This window comes from Brachionichthys hirsutus, unplaced genomic scaffold, assembly GCF_040956055.1.
Source record: "Brachionichthys hirsutus isolate HB-005 unplaced genomic scaffold, CSIRO-AGI_Bhir_v1 contig_339, whole genome shotgun sequence".
Classification (NCBI taxonomy): Eukaryota; Metazoa; Chordata; class Actinopteri; order Lophiiformes; family Brachionichthyidae; genus Brachionichthys; species Brachionichthys hirsutus.
In genome coordinates, this window is record NW_027181019.1 from 1 (window position 1) to 20,037 (window position 20,037).

A 20,037-nucleotide genomic window follows, 5' to 3' on the forward strand; every position below is an offset into this window, starting at 1 on the left:
AAGTTTGCCGCTGGAATATCGCTGGGAGTGTCCACCCTGTGCCTGGAGTAAGCCTGCATCACCATCACACACACACACACACACACACACACACACACACACGAAGATGATCTTCACCTATGTTCAAGCCTGTCATGCAGAAATGCAAATGATCTGATTTATTTTCAACTGGATGCGAATTGCGTAACACGCGACGTCTGTTGGTGTTTGTAGATTTGCGGGTTATGACACTGGCGCCTGCAAGCAGCCTGCTCCAGTCGTGTACACCCTGAAGCTGCTGATCGGCGCCGCCCCAGTGGCCTTCATCATCACGGGGCTGATGATCTTAGTGCTCTATCCCATCAGTGAAAACGTGCGGCTCAGGAATAAAGGATGCCTGGATGAGCTGAGGTGACGAGTCATTGTTATTCACCTGAGAATTAAACTTGTGAATCGTACCGTCTTTTTTTTTTTTACTTTATTTTGTAAATGTCAGTTTCTTAAATGCATGAGTGATTTGGCTTTTTTTCCACCTGCGGTAAATTTATGTCACAAAATAAGGATCACGTTTTAACCTGTCTTGAAATGTCATCGCATAACATTTGAAAACTGAATCGTGATTGAATTCTCTCTCTCGGGACATTATTAAGCAACAGCAGACTTAATTTCTTCACGTTCGATATGTGAACCGTGAACAATCTGCCGTGTCTTGGTTTGTATTTGGATCTGCAACAAGTAGCACAGACTCAGAGATAACAACCGTCGAATGTGCCTGCTTTTCTTCAATGGAATATTCAGAGAAATAATGAAAGCAAATTCCAAAATGTTTAATAAAGTTAAATCAATGAATGCGAGTTATTTGCATCCACACCAAAATTTAATAAGGTCTATTCTGACTCAAGATCTATCGCTATCAATACGTCCTGAGATTTAAGCAGAATCCGAACACGGGTGAAAACACAACTTCCTTGTTGGTGATAGAACTGTTGCCGTATGGATCAGAACTATCAGTAGTAAAGCAACTGACTGAATGTACTCATGAATGGTCGTCATGTTTCTCCTGCAGGAAACAGAGCATCAGCACCAGAACAATGGAGGATTTGAATAATGCATGATCTGGAGTGAACTCGGAAAGCTGCCGGTTCCAGTGAATGCAGCTGGGAAATCGTATCTTAGTGTATATTACACTGAAAAGAAGTTGAATTGTTTTAAAGTAAACTGTTCATTTCCACTTGTACTGTACAGTCTCCTTGGATATAAAAAAATATATATGATTACATTATTTATATAAATGAATGTATAGCATTATTTGCTGTGTTCATCTCTGCAGCACTGTTATTTATTTACGATTATATGAATAAACATTGTAGAGGTTGTTTGGTAGACTTGATAAAAGTATTGTTTCTTTGTTGCAGCAAAATAAATATTGCAGTAGTAGGTATGATTTTATTTTTCAAAAAACCACAAAGAAACAAACGAAACATAAATAACAAACACTTTTATGCTTTTTTGGTTTTCAATAGAGCTCTGCATAACTGGATGAGTCTTGCCCCCTCTCGTGGTCAGTTGGGTTACTGCAACATTTTAGTTTTCCGCTCTGGATTGTATATCAGAGCCAAACAACCCTCGGTTGATGAGTTGGACTACAGATTTGGGTAAAACCCAACTTTCAAAACCAAATATTTACATAAGCATCTATTAGTTCTTGTACCAGGACACCTGGAGAATTTAACACTTACTTTAACATCCCTAAAACACACCAAACGTTGTACAGAGTAGGCCCGACTATTGTTGTGCTGCTTCAAGAGGGGATTCCTTCTCAATAACTGCATTTCATCAACACATTAAACTTACAGAGAACAATTTCTCGCTGCACAATAATCATGTCTGAAAATGCAGCCGTTTTCAAATCACCAATGTGTTTAGTAAAAAAATAAAGAACTACAACTCCGGTTATCCTCATTAGTGAGGGGCTGCGTGTTCACAGCACATTCAGTCGATCTTGCACACTTGGATCCAGTCGAATGTATTACAGAAACAACGGTACCACGGCATTAGTCCATTCACTTGGAAGACTCTGTGGCTGTGTTGGGGGTTTGGCTGGGACCCGGACTAGATGGGCAGGAGTTGTCTGGACTCCCAGGAGTTCTGAGATTAGGTTTCCGCCTCCCGTTTCGCACTGTGAGCTCGTCTTTGGACTTGAATGTCAACGGCACAAAGCCGTCCGCGTCTGCCACAAGTACAATCCACAATGGACCTGGAAAGATGAGACGAGACCGTTGGCCCAGCATGGCTCTCTATGCATCGGTTTAATCATGAAATAAGAAGCTGCACCAAAAGGTAGCGTGCAAGACTGCGGCGTCCGTCTTGCCACAGCAACATAACACGACGCACATTCAATAGCAGTAAGCTCCTTTTGTTTAAAACCTTTTAATCTGACCTAGGCTTTTAATCACTTCTATTTATAGCTTATGCAAGCTAACGAAACAACAATGCTAGAATGTGCCGTCTAAGACGGGACAGAAAAAAACTATGAGGCTGTCTATCAATTAAAACTCTGCATTCATGACTAAAAGGTTTCATAAAGCTACAAGGATTAACTGCAGAGAGCTGACTTAGACGGCCGGTCTGATGAGGGGAGACTTTAGAAAGTCTTTATTTCTGTATCGCACCACGGTTGAGCTCATTGTTGCTGTACAGGAGTCCTGGTAAATAAATAAATCACATTTCTTAAGACTTTTAACACCAAACTGAAATCAAACTACTCTTCAAAATAAAACGCAAAAAAACCCCCGTCACCTACCGTGCATCATCTCCACAACAGTTAGGTTGAAGAGATCTTGGAGGGCGTGCAGACACAGTTTCCCATCACACAGCAGCACCGGCCGCCGCTCGTCGATGAACACATTTTCTGACAATTGTTTCTGCGGAGGCACAAAGACGCAAGATGTGAATCAAAGCAGAGGCCCCTGGGAATAAAATAAGAGGCGTTGAACACTATTTGAATGCCTCGTCCTTAAATTGGCACCTCGTGCTACAGCTGCTAATGAAGGAAGGATTCTCCCTCCCTCTAGCTGGATTTATTATCCCTGCAAGCTGAACACAAATAAATAAATAAAAATGGCCACCGTACCTGGCATGTGACGTTGACATATGGTGGATCGCAGGCATTGGGGTGGACGCTCGGGGCCTTCCTTCCATTCTGGGTATAGTCTCTGATCTCGGTCAGGCACTGCTGTACGTCTGCGAAACGTGTAAAAAGTCGATCCATGTTCTGGACGAGCTGCTCCAGTGGCCGATCCTTTGCGGGGCCTGGCGTCTTGTCATGCGTGGGCAACGCCTGCTCGGTGTGAAACCTTTCTGGCGGCTCCAGGCGAGGAGAGCTCGCCCGACTGGAGTCTCTGCTGGCCTGCCCGGCCACCGCCAGGTTGGTCATGCGGTTGACGTGGTCCATGTCAAAATTCTCCACTGTAACAGAGGAGGCGCTGGAGGAGGCTCTGTCCGATAGTCGATCAGAGGAGTCCGCAGAACTGGAGACGGGGCTTGGCTCGGCGCTCTTCACTTCTTCTACCAGCCTGCGCCTGATGCCTGGCGAGGGAATAACTCCCCCTACGGGCAGCACCAAGTCCTTTATCTCTGGGCGCTCCCGGTCGTCCTTACACAGGTGTTCGGAGTGTCTCCTAATCCCGGCACAGAAATTAGAGGTGGGCTCGTGGTTCTGAGGAGAGGGGGATGGCGTGATGCGAGTCTCGCCATCGTACATCAACTCTTTGGCAAAGAGACGAAGGATATATTTATCGGTGTTCGAAAGTGGAGTGAAGGTCGGGTCGTTGGTCTTTTGCGTGCCCACCATCAACAGCAGCATGTTCGAGCTGAGGAAGCAGACGCCTTTGGGCCTGTCGTTCGGCGGGAGAGAGATCTGCTGAATGTTCGGCACGGCAGAGGCTGTGATGCAGTACACGAGCACCATGCTGCAGGCGTTGGAAGCCACGGCAACCGTGGACCCGCGCGGGTCGAACGCAACGACATCGGGGACCAAAATCCCGGGGATGCTGACCTTACGGGTGGTGGTAACCTTTCGCTCATACGTCACCAGAATGAGGTGAGACGAGTCCTGGCCAGAGCCCGTCATGGTATCTCGACGACGCAGGTGAATGAGGGGGCTGGGGTCCGAGCGACGGTGCCTTGCTAAGAGGTGGGTCAGGCCTATAGGGCCAGAGCTCGGGATGAAGGATCGCTCTGATTCAAAAGATCGCCTTCGGGAGTCCAGAAGATTGTCCTCGTCTGAAATGAGCACGTGCGAGCCGTGGCTCCGCGTGGGCTCAGCCTCTGGGATGTCGAAGACCATCCCAGCATTTAGCCTGCAGATTTTATCAAGGGGCAGCTCTGTTGCCACGGCGACCTGAGCTTCCGCTGTGGCCTCCATGGCACAGATGGAGCCCCCGACATCAAAAATGGGGCAGAAGGAGCAGGCCACCAGACTCGTCTGAACGTCATTCCAGATGTAGGAGTGAAGCGCACTGCCAATCGCCACCACCAGGCGTGTGCCGTCCTTCGTCCAAGACGCACAGTGGATCAGTCCACCGCCTTTGATGTCTGCCTTTGTTCTCCGGTTGTCCACCCTGACAGAAAATAGCACAGACGCGTCCTTCTTGGTCAGCACAGCCAAAATGTCCAGTTTGGGGTGCCAGACGCAGCCTTGCGGGAGCAACGGGAACGGTTCGCTCATTTCACAGGTCTGAGTGCACAGCAGCTTGTTCTGCTCCAGGGTGCTGAGCTGAAGCTGCCACACAGTCACATGCTTCTTGTGCTGAACCGCCAACAAGGCGGGGGAGTCGGAGCAGCAGAGCGGCCCCCAGGAGAGTCCGAAGACGTGCTCGAACTGCCCGATGACGTTGGCGTCCCCAAACTTCACCTCGCCGTTGATGAAGTAAAGACCCGTCAGGCAGACCTGCTTCCCGTCCGTCCATGCTATGCCGTGCGCGGGGTGGACGGCTTGGTGTAAAGAGTTGAGACTCGCCCGAAGGAGCTTTGCCTTGCCAAGATCCATCCTAGCAAGTATAAAGAAAACAAGAAGACAGAGAGTAGAACAGTCGATCTGATCTAAACAGTTCCTACGCTGGAGTAGCTATCGCTAGCCATGCAGATTGAAGGAATAGCAGGAGCCGCTCTCGTGTCTCCCTCCAAGTACAAGTCTTAATCCCGTCTGCCTGAGCCGAGGCAGAGGTGACGAACACTTAGAGCAGATTACACCTAAATGACCTTTACAATAAAGATGTCCAGTTGGGACCGCAGGGCACCAGCAGTATGTGTTAGGTAGGAGCCTCTCCTCAGTTACCTGTGCTAAAAAAGACTCAGGACAAATCATAGTTGTTATTATTGTAGTTATAAGACAAATTTAGAAGCTTTTTTTTTTAGCTTGTTTGTATGAAATATCCATCACAACTGTCAAAAGTAAAATATAGCAGTAGAGTAAGCTGAGCATGTGAGATGGAAGGTATAAAATACACGAGGATATACTAATGCCATTGATATGAAAGTATAAAAACAATGTTCCATGATACCAGTGGTATCCATTAAGCGTTTTCTGTACACAACTGTGTGTTGCAAGTAAACCAACAATAAAGTTAAAATGCTCACAAACATTTGTGCTCGTCACTTACCTTAAGAAAAACGCAGATCGCTCATTTGGAACTCGGGCGACACAGAAAGTAGATTTTCATAGAACTACTCTGAAAGGTGCTCTGAACGCGCAAGCCAAATGAACCCGGAAGCAGATTCAATTTCCGGGAATTATGGGATATGTGGTTCAATTATCACGTATTTATTTTTAAACAACTTCACGCATTCGAGGTCGTTTGTTAATGTCAACTTACTGTGAAACAAATTCCAAGGACATTTTTTAAATATTATTTTAATTGGTAGAAAAGGAAACTTTTTCTTCCTGAAGGCTGAAGACGAGTTTTACGTCACGGAGTCGAAGATCTCGACGCCGTCTGGTCGCAGAATATCTTGGCTGTCTCGCTCTCGGAGTAGTGGCTCCGTGGTTCCCATCGATCCATATATTGTCCAACTAGTACTCGTGAAACGTGCAGAATTGATTGCTTTTTTTTCAAGGTACAACTAACCGCTACACTTCACCGACATGGGCGTGGAAGTCGAGACAATATTCGCCGGCGATGGTGAGTTTATTTCTGCGCTGTGCGTCGACGCGCCTCCCGGTTAGGGGGCTCCCGCGAACGCCGTTCAAAGTTGGTCAAATATCAACGTAATTTACCGAAAATATTAACTCGAGCAAATCCCTCGTTAGACGGATGGAAACTAGTAGTTATTGTCTCTCGGGTATTGTATGTCAAGAGAACAATCTCCATATTTCACCAACAGCTTCGTCCCTTTTTATTAAATTCAGCTTATTCTTTTTTTTTCTTCCTCCAAATAAAGTGAATGTTCCTTCACGTAAACATTTATCTGTTTTTACTCGTTTTACCAGAGATTAATTTTACACACACGTTACATTATTATTATTATTATTATTATTATTATTATTATTTTATTATGAAACACTTTTCACTCAGGAGAAGCCGTCCCGTGGAATTAACGTAAAAAATGGCCGCTGCCCGTGACTGACTGTCTGCAGGCTGCAGCGGGCTATCTCCGGACCGCTGCGTGAAACGGCACCAATAATTAGTTTGCACGGCGAATCAATCAATCCACAGTTTCCATCGTGAGGATGTGTGAGGATATGTAAAAAAAAAGGCACTTTCATGAGAAAATGTGAAAACTAAAAGTTATAATACAGCAATTATGAATTTAGATTAGAAATAAAATGATATGATGCTGACAAAGGGTTTATTTTTTCATTTAGCTTTATCATTTAGCAAAGCCAGACACCAACTTCTGGAAACAAAGCCCCCATTTTTTATGGATTAAAGGGCTTTGTAATTTCTGGAATATTCCTTCATTTACATGCTGCAAACTCTTTCTTCAAATCCCACCGCAGAGCTTTTCTGTGGAATTCAAGTCCGGTGACCGTGCAGGCCACTCTGGGACGATCTTTCTTGTCAAACCAAAGCGTAGTGGACGATATGCACGGGATCGTTGACCTCTTAACGCTCGCAGATGGCAAGAAGAGTTCTTCTAGGTATTTCCTGATGCTTGATGGGAATCCGTCGAGTCCTCGCCACAAGGAAGCAAAACAGCCCCGGAGGTTCACCCAACCGCCACCGCGCATCAGTGTAGGAAATGTGTTCTTCCTGCTCCCGACGTACCGCGGATCCATAGGCCTGAGATGTTCCGCTTTCATTTCAGCCCGGCCCCCCAGACTTTTTTTTGGGTTCAAGCAGCTGGAGCTGACATTTCTCGTGCTTTTTGGGTCAGCTTAGGCCCAAACAGAAAAGTATTTTGTGGCTTCTCTACAGCCAAATGAACTCCATGACTTTTTGGAAGCAGTATTTTTTTTGCTCTGCGGTAATGCGTTGAGACGGGATCCATCCTTGATCCCTCGGAGGCTTGGCTGGGCGGTTGGTTGCTATGCCGTTAGCTGTGTGACACATCTTTTTCTTTTAACTACGCTGAATGTGTGTTTAGTATGAATGCCAGCGTTATCCTTCGACAACAAACACGCCTGACGGGTGCAAAACATGCTGTGGTAAAGCAAAGAATGGCAATCTTCTGCTGAGACGCAGAATTCGGTCAATTGTCTAAATCTTTTTTTTTTTTTAACTGTTTGGCTCAATTTCGCTACGTATTTTCTGAAAACAGGAAAATCGAATAAGCGTATTTTTTTTGATAATATTCACTCTTCAGATGAATATGAAGGGATTTAGAATTCCTCAGCAGAAGGAGTTAAAGAGGAAGAGCAAAAGGTGGCAGTAACTTGCTGCAGAGAAGAGGAAGTTGCCGAACGGGAAGCACCAACTGTGAACTGTAAATAGTCTAAATCTGACTATTACCCACAGCTGGAAAACAACTCTGGAAGTGGCGAGAGATGGAGCCTTGTCAGAAGCCTTTTTATGAGAATAAGCTCAAAGCACTGAAGACTTTTTTACAATTTTCCAATTTGTTTTTTTCATTTTTCATTATATATGTTGTCTTATTTTAAGTCTATATATTTCAATAATTTCACTCAAAATTGCTCTCAGGTGCCCCCCCCCCCCCATCATTGCTGATGTAACTGATGTTTAACCCAGAAGCATGTTGTAGCGAGTCAGACCCGACACCCAGCCGTCATCAACAGACGGGATTCACAGTGATTCCTGTTTTCTTCTTCTCCTCTTCACAGGAAGAACTTTTCCAAAGAAGGGCCAGACATGTGTTGTTCATTACATAGGTAAGTGATGTTCTAGAGAACCAGACGGAGTGTGTGTGTGTGTGTGTGTGTGTGTGTGTGTGTGTGTGAGAGAGAGAGAGAGAGAAACGTTTCCAATGCAGTGTCTGTGTGGATCAGAATAGTGTCAAATTAAATGAGCGGATTATTCATGTTTCTCGTTTGTTTCTGACAACATTTACACTAATCTGTGCGAAATAATAATATAGACTATAATAAATAATAACATGCTAACATGAACCCTTTACATAGTTTGTCCTCGGAAGATGGATGCAGTTTTTATTAGTAGTGTATTGATTTTGATGATCATGGTAAATTATAATGTAATGGAGCATTAGGAGGCGTGTGACTGTGAGGAATCGGCACCTGGAGCACCCCATGGCTCTGTTTTCGGCCTTTCGGCTCTTTGTGTTCAGTCTGCCAGACGTGTACTCGCCTGCGTTCCGTTCCAAAGACGGGGTGGAGCGTCACACTGATCTTTGTTTTGTTTTAACTGAGAAATTTGGTCCCTGGTGCCTTTTCTTGTTTGTTTGTGTAGACTGTTGAGACTTGTGAAATGTTGTACCGTGCGTTTTACACACACACACACACGCACACACAAACCGTTACGACCTCTCCCAAATGCATGCTTTCTTTTTTCTGTGTGTCTGCAGTCAGATTGCACAACTTTCCGTCAGAGACATTTGGCAGGATTAATTTGGGTTATGCGGCGCCCCGGGCTTGGCAGTAAAGACAACTGGGTCAGACTGAAGGTAAACAGAGCCTTCAGTCACCAGCCTGTCTGCGCGTCTCACTGTCATTACATGGAGATAAAGGTTATTGTGAGGCGCTGCAGTGAGCAGGTTTGATTCATGTCTGTGTATTTTTGTTTTTGTATGGAATGTGCATGCATTAGTCTAATCTTATCTCATGCATCCTGATACACTTAAAAGGGTTTGACATAATTTTCTTCATCTCTTACGAAACCAATTCCTTGTCTAGACGGAGGTTCTTTCATGAATTCAGTTTCATTTAAGATTTCTGGCTGTTTTGTTTCCCCCTGACTAATCTGAGTGTTTGTAAAAAAAAAATAATAATAATCAGGAAGCGATTGGCCTCATTGGGATAACGAATGCTGGGTGGAAAAAGTAATCTGGATTTTCTCTTTGGGTTGGAACTCTGCAGAGATCGGCTAAGCGGTAATGTACGGAGTTCCTCTTTTTCCTCTCTCTCGGTGAAAGCGGTTGGAGTTCATATTATGGAGAAACATACGTGCAAATGAAACGTTATTATTTATTAAGTTGGTGGCAGAATTCCATGTGGGTTATACTGTATAAACGGGAGCAGCCGGTGAACCTGGATGAGGCGGTTTCGCTCCAGCAGGGGGCGACGGCGGCGGTTCACGGCCATCCTGCGGTGACGTCATCTCTTCTTCGCTGTGCATGGAACTGAGCCCCGCGTTCACTGATTCATTTAGCTATCCTGCTGCGTCCTCACCTTCTTCTACTTTTTCTTATTGGTGGCTTCAAACAGTGTGTTGTTGTATTAACGCCACCTGCTGGCAGGAGTAGGACATTACCGTCGGGCGCAAATTAAAACACGATAGGCAAGGAAGCAGATCTGATATCCGTCAATCTGACGGCGCTGCAACCCGGAAGTGTCCACGGTTGACACGGCCCCGTTTGTTCTCGCCAACAAGACACGAGAACTGAAAGAGCGACAAACTCTTCGGACACGATGTCCGGTCTAACCGTGTTTGAGGTCCAGCCTAGATGAAAATGTGCTGAAGTTGAGACTCGAAGGCCTTTGGCGAGTGACACCGAAATAGAGAGCAGCGGCTGAACCCCGAGAAAGCTGCGATTGAATGTCTCCAATCCTGGAAGGACGGAGTTAAAGGAAACCAAAGCGGAGATTGTGCTGCATGAGCATGAAGGTGAATAGAGCAGCTTTCAGTGGGGGGGGGGTGTCTGGAGAGATTGGACACACACACACACTCACACTCTGTCTTTGACAGATTGGTTTACATGCATGTCATTTCATCCACTCTCGGGGGTTGTTGGGCTGGGACTTGTGCTAGACTGGGGGGGGCAGGATCCTGTGTAAAAAATAACCCCACCCTTGTCCGCCATGGCTTTCTGCAGGACTTGCCAGAAATGAAAGGCTTTCCTGAGAGGAGAATGTGGGAGCCAGACTGATTTATTTCTTTGTGGCGACCCCACCCATGCTCAGCGGTCTGGAGAGCGATAAAGCAGCCTTGATCCAAATGCGGTTTAAAGTGCTTTTGTCTCCTTGCAAGATTTGGACGGCCATGAAGTGTTTCTGCAGCCGTACTTCCAGCACGTCCGACACTTTCAGGGTGTTTCTCTACATAACAAGCAGGTGGTGTTTCCGCCTGCCTTAAACTGGTTTTGTCCAGCCGCCGGTGTGACCCTCAGCCCATGCTCGCCTGCCCCCCCCCCGCCAGAAACCTTTCCTGCATTTCTTCATGTGGAGCACGAATGTTCCTGCTAGCTATGCGCCCCGTAGCAGGTGGTATCTGTCTCTGAAGGTGCAGCTGATGACTCCCCGACTGGATCGAGTCCAACCCAGCAGCGTTTCTTGGCAACAGAGAACCGTCTAAGTTTAGCTGGACAGAAAGGAGAGAAGCGGCGCTGAAAAATATTAGTTTATCTCCATTTCTTTTCTCTACATTCTCTGTAACATTAAATACTGTGAAGTCTCTCAAACACGATCAGGACTGTACATATAGCAATAAAAATGTAAATCCAAGCGCCTTGTTTTGTGGGCCAATCGTCTTCATTGTTGTTGGCCTACATAACGGATAAGGAAGGTCACATGACCGCCTCGGAATGTGGCTTTGACTGATCATATTTCCAGTGCGTCCTCCTCGCAGCTGTAATCAGATTCCTCAGGGTAGAGAGTAGAGTATGAAAGCACGGCCTCAGACGATGACGAGCAGCTCAAAGCGTCTCTGCCTTTGAGCAGAGTTTAACGGCTTCCAGTCAACCTGAAAGGTCCGTGTTCTGAAGGAGCTCCGCCCCCCCCCCCACCCCCCAGGGGTCTACATAGAGGCAAGCAGTGGCCTAGTTCATTAAAGCAGGCCAACGTTTCCTGATTCACATTCCCTTTGTTCATTTTGCATAATTGAAAAAAGACCCAGCATCACGATAAGCTCAAAACGCCTCAGCCCAAAACGTTAGCCGTCAAGGAAACGGGCGTGCGTTTAATCTGCCGTCTCTCCGAAGAATGACAAAACAGTCGTTAAAGAAAGAAAACGGTACGTGTGTACACTCTCAAGTTCGTGGATGCAATTCCTGTTTTGCAGGCATGCTGCAGAATGGGAAGAAGTTTGACTCGTCCCGAGACAGAAACAAGCCCTTTAAGTTCAACCTCGGACGTTTGGAGGTTATTAAAGGCTGGGAAGAAGGAGTAGCGCAGGTAACGGGGGGGGCTACATCAGAGGAGCGGTCCGTTTTCATGTGAACATGAGTCGTTTTCTGTTTTTTTTCATGTGTCAGATGAGCCTGGGCCAGCGGGCAAAAATCACCTGCTCACCAGATCTGGGCTACGGAACAACGGGCCACCCGGGAGTCATCCCTCCCAATGCCACGCTTATATTCGACGTGGAGCTGCTCAGGCTGGAGTGACTCCTCGGGACTTCAAGGGTTAATGAGGCTGAGGTCGCCACAACCTGCTCCCCGCCCCCCCCCCCTGCAGGGGAGACCTTATCCGGCTGCTGCCTCCCACCATCCACCTGGTTCTCTCTGGTTTCTCCCGTCTTGTTTAGTTCTGTATTTAAACCGCTGCTTTGTTGCTCTATTGTATTAGTAAATACTACGGAGACGTCCTCACCTCATGCAAGATGTTCACATTCACCACAGTCGACGCTGTTTCGTTTCATTTCAGTTAATTTTGTAAAAAAAATAATATATATGTTGGGGGAACCATGAGAAGATTAGTCGTTTGATTAAAAGCTGTACTTTCATGGTAATCGCAACATAAACTGCCTCACAGCTTCAGCCACAGAGGAAGGGTACGTGTCTCTGTATCGTATACCAATGTCTGCATCGCCACTTTGATTAAAGGTTCGTCCTGCTGAATGCTCTGAATGATGTTGCTGTGTTTTAGTGTATTTTATACCTCTCGTAAAACCCCGACTGCAAGTGTGTACACTATTAAACCATCTCAATAATCTGTATTAGAGCCGGTGCTTCTACAGCAAATTATTGACCAGCCCTTAATAAAAAAAAACGGCACGTTTTTACTGACAAATCTGTGTCTCCGAGTTTCAGTTTTTGGGTGGATGGTTCATTATGAAATGCTCCTCTGACGCTCATTAGTCGTATTAAAATCTGAAAACACAACCTCCGCATGATGTCAACACGGTTTTGTGTTCTGCACAGTGGATGATTTTAATCCGTCTGTGTCAGATACATGAAGAGGTGGAGGTGTGTTTGCAGTGACACACAGAAAAGTGCAAACCAGACAGTTGTCTTTCCCCCCCCCTGCAAATAGCCATGAGAGAGAAGAGCTTCTTGGCATGAAGCTTCCTGAGCCAAGGATCGCTACTCTGCCCAACTGTTTGACGTAACTTCTATTTCTGCATTAAAACGGTGAGACGCAATAAAGGAAGCCAAAAGCATGACCTCCTTGCTGGTTGCAAGGGGTTTGAGACAAAGTTTGTATGTGACTTGTGTAGTAACAGCGCCCCCTAATGGAGCATTTTTATATAGAAATGTCCGCCAATCAAAAAAGATATTCCTTTATTTGTCCCTCAAGGGGAAATTCCAAGCTATTTATTTCGAGGGAATTAAAATACACATTTGTTAACGCCACCGTTTCATGTTGTGTAAATGTTTCATCAACTTAATTTTTTCTTTTTTTTGTTAATTAAAAATTCCAAACAATTTGTAGTTTGTTCAAACATGAGTTAAATCCCTTTTTTGTGCGCCCAAACTTGGCCAATAAAGCTGATTCTGACGTTACGCGTACGTTACGCAATGTTACGTACTGTAATGCGCTACCATCGCTGGTGTTGTGTATCTCTAAGAAAAACAACGATCTTAGGTTAATATCTACATCCTGTTTCAAAGGTCAAAGTTCATGTAGTGACGCTAGTATATGATTGGCTGATTCCTCGTGTTTTGACGCGTCATTGGACGGACAAACACACGCCTTTCATCAACCTGAAAGAGCACAGGAGGCAAGGTCAGAAATCGATCTTAAACATAGGCTAACTGTGCGTTGTAAAATATAGATACGTGCCTACGACGCGCCTCGAATCCTGTAATTCATGCTAACAAGTCAAGCTAGGTTATTTAGCCAACTGTCCCTGTTAGCCGAAATGCTACACCAACAAAACAACAGCAACCTGCGCGCGTCCGTCTTCCACGCAGCAGTTGAACCATCCATGAGTCAACCGGAATAATATTGACATCGCTGCAAAAATGTTCCGTCGTTGTCAAATGAAAATCAGAAGCTAAACGCTGCTCGCCTGAAGTTATATCCTTGCTATTATCGATCTGAACGGAACTCTCCAGCGTGGTGGAGGCTTGCTTTGCTTTGGGCTGCAGGCATTCTGGTGTTAAATCATTAAAATAGTCAGAGAATATGTTAAACTGTACATGGTGGAATAAAAGTTATTCTTAAACTATTGGATTATTTATTGCCAATTTGTTGAGCGACCCAGTCAGAGATTTCTTGCCCATAATCCAATTTTTTTTTAGGTAAAATTCAGAATCAGTATCCATTAAGCAAAACAGCTAAAGTTGATGTGGTTTGACTTTAGAAATGTTAACTTTGTACTGCTTTCAATTAAATGAAATGTTAGCTACGAGGAGGAAATGATCACTTAGTTTCTGTACAAGTATTGTATTAAAATCTCTTCTCACGATTTACCTCAGGGGATCCATGCACGTCTGATTGATGACAATCAGCATGCTGGCAGCACAGAGGGCGTGTGCAGCGATGGCGGTCCGGCGGCACTTGGTCAGAGCGTCTGTCTCTTCAGGACGCACGCTTCGCTCTCTGATCCACACGTCCGTGCCGTGTCGGGATGAACCTGGGCTGCATCCCGAATGGGCCAACCTCGCTAAGAAACAGCTGAAGGGGATGAACCCGGAAGATCTGATCTGGCGAACGCCTGAGGGGATCGACGTCAAGCCCGTATACACTCAAGCAGACTCTGCTGGAAGGGCGGATGAATTGCCAGGCGTGTTTCCATACACTAGAGGGCCTTATCCCACCATGTACACATACAGACCTTGGACGATCAGGCAGTATGCCGGTTTCAGCACCGTGGAGGAGAGCAACAAATTCTACAAAGATAACATTAAAGGTAGATTTGATGTTGTATGCATTAAAAAAAAAAAATTTTTATCTTGAAACTACAGTTTGCATTCCAGCTTTGATGACACCAATATTTAAAGTGAACTCCAGGGAGGCTTGTACTGTGCACCAACAGTTACAGCTATTGATTGGATCTTGTTCCAAAAAACTGAATCCCATCTTGTTTTTCAAAGTGTGCAGCAGTTTGGATGTCTGGAGCCGGGCTGCTTTACACATATCAAAAGGAGTTAATTGTATGCGGAGCTGGTCCAGCAATCAACACCGGACGGCTTTTGTTATGAAGCAACATTTTAGTTTTCTTGAGGGGAAATTTAATTAGCTTGCCGTGAACAGGCTAAATTGTGTGTTTTTTAATTTTTTTTTTTTGTCTTTTGATGTTTTAAAAAATAGCTTTCCCTTCATTTCAGCCGGGCAGCAGGGTCTCTCTGTGGCCTTCGACCTCCCGACGCACCGTGGCTACGACTCGGACAACCCCCGCGTCCACGGCGACGTCGGCATGGCCGGAGTCGCCATAGACACGGTTGAAGACATGAAGATGCTCTTCGATGGAATCCCGCTGGAGAAGATGTCCGTCTCGATGACCATGAACGGAGCTGTGATCCCTGTGCTGGCGATGTTCGTCGTCACTGGAGAGGAGCAGGGCGTGCCGAAAGCCAAGCTAACCGGCACCATTCAGAACGATATTCTGAAGGAGTTCATGGTGCGCAACACGTATATTTTCCCTCCAGAACCTTCCATGCGTGCCATTGCTGACATCTTCGCTTACACCTCCAAGGTACGCGCCACGCAGTGGTGATGGATCATCTGCGTCATTAGTCTGCATCTGTTGTGCTCTTGGTGTGTTTTTATTTTAAATCCTCTGGATAGCTTTTGACGTTTTTCTCGTCTTACTAGCACATGCCCAAGTTCAACTCCATATCTATCAGCGGCTACCATCTTCAGGAAGCTGGAGCCGATGCCATCCTTGAGGTAGCTTACACCATCGCTAACGGCCTGGAGTACTGCCGCACCGGACTGAAAGCAGGCTTAACCATCGACGAGTTCGCCCCCAGGTGAATGTATTTGCTAGTAGCAGTGTGGCGGAGGTAATAATCCCAGAGGAAGTGACTCCAGAAGTGCGGCTGGAGCGAGAGTACCAACCCTTCCTTCCATCAGGCTCTCCTCCTTTCTCCCCCCCCCCCGTACCTTTTCAATTGCTCAAATATTAGAGTTGTCTCTTCTCATCACTGAAGGCACCATCCATCTTGAGCTGTCTCCATTGAATGGCTGGGGCTGACAGCCGCTCGGGGTCGACTGATTTCTCTCTTTGTTCTGTCATTTTGGGTCAATATTCACGACTGATTTTTTTTATGTGTTGTTTTTTTTATGTGTTGGCTCTCAGGTTATCCTTCTTCTGGGGCATTGGGATGAATTTCTACATGGAAATCGCTAAGCTGAGGGCAGCTAGGAGGTTGTGGGCCACGCTCATTGGAGAGAACTTCCAGCCCAAGAACCCCAAGTCCCTCCTCCTCCGCACACACTGCCAGACTTCAGGCTGGTCTCTCACCGAACAAGTAAATATTAGCTGCATTATGAAAGTCCTCTAAATGTGCTTCTGAACTTTGCAGGCTGAGATCAGAATCATTGAGGAAAATAAGAATGGCGGCATTGTTGGAGTCAAACCCTCCCTCTTCTCAGGATCCGTACAACAATGTGATCCGTACTGTGATCGAGGCCATGGCGGCAGTGTTCGGGGGGACCCAGTCGCTCCACACCAACTCCTTCGATGAAGCCCTCGGCTTGCCCACCGTGAAGAGCGCCCGAATTGCCCGGAACACGCAGATCATCATCCAGGAAGAGTCGGGCATCCCCAAAGTCGCTGATCCCTGGGGAGGTTCACACATGATGGAGGCTCTCACGGACGACGTCTATAACACGGCTTTGAAGGTTCGCGACTGACACGCGGTCAACGTTCCTACCGGGAGGCTGGAATTCCCCGTCTTTTTCTTTCCGCAGTTCATCAAAGAGATTGAAGAAATGGGAGGCATGGCCAGGGCCGTGGCGGAGGGCATTCCTAAACTCCGTATCGAGGAGTGTGCGGCTCGCAGACAAGCGCGCATCGACTCAGGTACTGCGTGAAAATGTCCCCAGCTCCTCGCTAAAGCCTCATATTCTTGCTCTTTCTCTGGAACTTATTCCAGCGTACCTTGTACGCTCACGAGCTCATCGTGGGACTCACGAGCTGAGTCCCACGATGAGCGGCGTCCCAGTGTGTTCTATCAACGCTCTGTTTGTTTCCCCACTTTCTGACTCGGGGAGCGTTTTTTCTTTGTCTCCTGTTCCGTCTTAGGATCAGAGGTCATTGTCGGGGTCAACAAGTACCGCTTGGAAAAGGAGGAGACCGTGGAGGTGCTGGCGATCGATAACACCATTGTACGAGAAAAGCAGATTGAGAAACTGAGAAAGGTCGGCGTTCCTTTGCAGGATTGACTGCTTTTAAATAACACTGTTAACCTGTCAGCTTTGGGTTTTGAACTACTGATCACTGGACAAAAAGAAAGTTCTGTGTAGTGTTGCAGGAATCAGGTTTTGGATTGAGCTCAGTTCACGGGATGAGCAATAAAAAAAAGAAAAATAGGTGCCATCGTGATTCGAAACTCTTGGTCAAAGTGTTATGCTTTTAGGGATCATTGCTTTTAAGGTGGAATGAATGGAAACTGAGCTGCCTTGGTGCAGGAGCCTCTGAGTTCGGTCTAGTTTTGTAGTATTTCAGTCCCTTCTCCCAAAATGACTTTCAAATCAAAGGGCCGGCAGCGAGGACGCTCTGTGAGTCGTGTGAATGGTTTCAGATTCTTTCTGTGTTCTAGGTGAGGCAGAATCGTGACCCTGAAGCGGCGAAGAAGTGTCTGGCAGCCATCGAGGAATGTGCCCGGACCGGGGAGGGCAACCTCTTGGACCTGGCGGTGAAGGCTTCACGAGCCAGGTCTGACATCGCCCGGTCTCTAGAAGCTGTCATTTAAAATCTCTGCTGCGTTTGCATCGAGATCCCATCATCACTCGTCTTCTTCCTTCAGATGCTCTGTCGGCGAGATAACCGGTGCCATGAAGGCCGTGTTCGGTGAACACAAAGCCAGCACCCGGATGGTGAGTGGAGCGTACCGCAGCGAGTTCGGAGAGCACGAAGAGATCACTTTGGCCAACGATAGGTAGCGAAATGCGCCCCATGAGCATCTTGGTGTTCAGTATGAATGTGCTGATGGACATTCCCTACCTCAGAGTTTCAGAGTTTAAGAAGCATGAGGGCAGAAATCCCCGACTGCTGGTGGCAAAGATGGGGCAGGACGGTCACGACAGGGGGGCCAAAGTCATCGCCACTGGGTTTGCTGACCTCGGCTTCGACGTAGACATCGGACCGTTGTTTCAGGTGAGTGCGAAACCCCCACAGCAGAAAGATGAATGTGCGAGACGGGAGTTTGTGTCGGTAGTTTGTGACTCTACAACGAAGCTTCTGGAGGTTAAAGTCAGACTGAGCTGAAGATTCCACAATGATTACATTCAAAGGGATTAAAGGAATCTTCTTTTCTTTTCTTTCTTGCCTTTATTCTTCCTCATATTCTGCCTTTACTCATCACCTTTTCCTCTTTCATTCTCATCCTCCTTCAATGACACTGATCCATGGGTGTTGTAACCATGGTGACAGCAATTATATCTTCTCTGCTTCGATGATGAAGATGTACATGAGACATCTCCGCATGTTCCAGTGCAGAGGCTACACACAGACAGACAAGCATTCTCACACACACACACACGCACACACACACTCACCCCTATGGACAATTTAATGTAAACAATTTGCACGTTTTTGGTGGGAGGAAGCTGGAAGAGAACCCACGGGGAGAACATGCAAACTGTTCATCTCAATCTGATCTGTGTTTTCTTTGTTTTGTCATTTGGGATAACAGACTCCCGTCGAGGTCGCCCAGCAGGCTGTCGATGCAGACGTTCATTGCGTTGGGGTCAGCACACTCGCAGCGGGACACAAGACTCTGGTCCCAGAGCTCATCAAGGAGCTCCGGAAGCTCGACAGGCCAGATATCCTGGTCATCTGCGGAGGCGTCATCCCACCACAGGTATACAGAAACATTTAGAAAGGACAAAGCTACCATTCAGAGGACGACCACAATTCACCCGCAGTGTCATTACCGCACTGAAGGAGTTCCTTGCGGTGTTGTTCTTGTTTCCCCTCACTCTGGATTGCTTTATCTAATTGGCTACAAACATATTTTATCCCTTTCCTTTTGGGAATTGTATCAGCCAGCGTAATCATAGAGGGACGGTGCGCATCCTGAATCAATTCTTCTTCGACTGCTGAGTTCCTTCTCTCTTTGCAGGACTACGAGTTCTTGTACCAGAGCGGCGTGTGCGCCATCTTCGGCCCGGGAACCAGGATCCCCCAGGCTGCAGTGGACGTTATTGACAATATTGAGAAGAGCTTGGAAAATATCCGCCAGGCCATGTGAAAATTAAATAAAATCAAACCCTACAATCACGTTTCTGTGTTATCCATGTTGGAGCCACAAAAATGAAACGTGTAGAATTTCTCTGTATAGAATCTGTCTGTGTTCTTTTGGACTGATTAAAATCAGTGATTAAAATCCTGTCGGTGTTTTGCTTCTATCACATTTTTGTTCTCTGATTATCAACTTTGATTCTGGTTTCTAAGCGTATACTCACAGGTTAGATTTACCATTGGTTACCATAGTGATTCTGGTTGGTAAATTATGTATGAAGTACTTTCAAAGAAAACAAGATCCCAAGGGCATTTTTGAAATGCTCCTCTTAGACAGGGTGTTTGACTGTACTTGTACTGTAATACATACTATTGTTTGACTGTACTTTTACTGCTCTAACATTCTGTCTAATAAATTTATTCATCATCATCATCAATCATCTCCTCCCAGCCACCGGTGGCTCCAGACAGCGGCTACAGCCATGGGGTACATGGAAACGGAACTATATTTGAGAAGGAACATGCAGGGTAAAGATATATAAATATACATATAGCAAACAAATGGGAATACAAGCATGGCGCAAATACTAAAAAGCTTTCAAAAGTAATTTTTAACGACCTCATGGCCTGCTTGTCGTGAATATCTTTTTTATTTTCCTTGACCGTCGTTTGAAAGCCGTATTGGCTTTATTCCTTGTCTGCTTCAGCTTCAGGGGCAATAATAATTTTCAAGTTGAATATCAAATAGTTTGGCTTTATAAAAGGTCCTTTCACTGGACAGAACTTGTTTTTATTATTTAAGATTAAAACGTGATTAATTGAATCTTAAATGTTAACTAACTACACGGAACAAAAATATAAATGTAACACTTTATCCTGAGTAGAAATAAAATGCTTTTTTTAAAGACTTTTTCTA

At 46.0% G+C, this 20,037-nt stretch overlaps 3 protein-coding genes across 4 annotated transcripts; 2 read left to right on the forward strand and 1 right to left on the reverse strand.

The window, feature by feature from the left end:
• Positions 1–2,042: 2,042 nt before the first annotated feature.
• LOC137917096 (WD repeat and coiled-coil-containing protein-like) lies at positions 2,043–5,043 on the reverse strand. The gene is made up of 3 exons (XM_068759981.1): positions 3,113–5,043; positions 2,783–2,903; positions 2,043–2,236 (listed from the first exon to the last, which is right to left on the reverse strand). Exons 1-3 carry the CDS (start codon positions 5,027–5,029, stop codon positions 2,043–2,045), a joined length of 2,232 nt encoding a protein of 743 aa, XP_068616082.1. The 5' UTR covers positions 5,030–5,043.
• Positions 5,044–6,007: 964 nt separating this feature from the next.
• On the forward strand, positions 6,008–12,550 carry LOC137917094 (peptidyl-prolyl cis-trans isomerase FKBP1B). 2 transcript variants are annotated; one of them, XM_068759979.1, is made up of 4 exons: positions 6,008–6,165; positions 8,265–8,308; positions 11,610–11,722; positions 11,803–12,550. In XM_068759979.1, the coding sequence occupies exons 1-4, from the start codon at positions 6,125–6,127 to the stop codon at positions 11,929–11,931; spliced, it is 327 nt and encodes a 108-aa protein (XP_068616080.1). In that variant the 5' UTR covers positions 6,008–6,124; the 3' UTR covers positions 11,932–12,550. The 2 variants fall into 2 exon arrangements, with proteins under 2 accessions (XP_068616080.1, XP_068616079.1); XM_068759978.1 differs by having other exon boundaries at positions 6,008–6,161; positions 8,261–8,308.
• Positions 12,551–13,459: 909 nt separating this feature from the next.
• On the forward strand, positions 13,460–19,547 carry LOC137917095 (methylmalonyl-CoA mutase, mitochondrial-like). Its single transcript, XM_068759980.1, has 13 exons — positions 13,460–13,492; positions 14,188–14,621; positions 15,040–15,407; positions 15,527–15,684; positions 16,014–16,185; positions 16,310–16,558; positions 16,628–16,739; positions 16,962–17,077; positions 17,479–17,594; positions 17,686–17,817; positions 17,888–18,035; positions 18,574–18,741; positions 19,003–19,547. The coding sequence occupies exons 2-13, from the start codon at positions 14,210–14,212 to the stop codon at positions 19,129–19,131; spliced, it is 2,280 nt and encodes a 759-aa protein (XP_068616081.1). The 5' UTR covers positions 13,460–13,492; positions 14,188–14,209; the 3' UTR covers positions 19,132–19,547.
• The last annotated feature ends 490 nt before the right edge of the window (positions 19,548–20,037 follow it).

What these genes read in the sequence shown, in the direction of transcription:
- LOC137917096 (XM_068759981.1), bottom strand. Translation starts at nt 5,029, where the DNA reads ATGGATCTTGGCAAGGCAAAGCTCCTTCGGGCGAGTCTCAACTCTTTA. An exon ending in ATGTCAACGTCACATGCCAG is followed by an intron (nt 2,904 to 3,112) that starts GTACGGTGGCCA and finishes GTGCCTCCGCAG; the next exon opens with AAACAATTGTCAGAAAATGT. An exon ending in TGTTGTGGAGATGATGCACG is followed by an intron (nt 2,237 to 2,782) that starts GTAGGTGACGGG and finishes TCATCTTTCCAG; the next exon opens with GTCCATTGTGGATTGTACTT.
- LOC137917095 (XM_068759980.1), top strand. Translation starts at nt 14,210, where the DNA reads ATGACAATCAGCATGCTGGCAGCACAGAGGGCGTGTGCAGCGATGGCG. An exon ending in TCTATAACACGGCTTTGAAG is followed by an intron (nt 16,559 to 16,627) that starts GTTCGCGACTGA and finishes TTCTTTCCGCAG; the next exon opens with TTCATCAAAGAGATTGAAGA. An exon ending in ATCACTTTGGCCAACGATAG is followed by an intron (nt 17,818 to 17,887) that starts GTAGCGAAATGC and finishes TCCCTACCTCAG; the next exon opens with AGTTTCAGAGTTTAAGAAGC.
- LOC137917094 (XM_068759979.1), top strand. Translation starts at nt 6,125, where the DNA reads ATGGGCGTGGAAGTCGAGACAATATTCGCCGGCGATGGTGA. An exon ending in ATATTCGCCGGCGATGGTGA is followed by an intron (nt 6,166 to 8,264) that starts GTTTATTTCTGC and finishes CTTCACAGGAAG; the next exon opens with AACTTTTCCAAAGAAGGGCC. An exon ending in GGGAAGAAGGAGTAGCGCAG is followed by an intron (nt 11,723 to 11,802) that starts GTAACGGGGGGG and finishes TTCATGTGTCAG; the next exon opens with ATGAGCCTGGGCCAGCGGGC.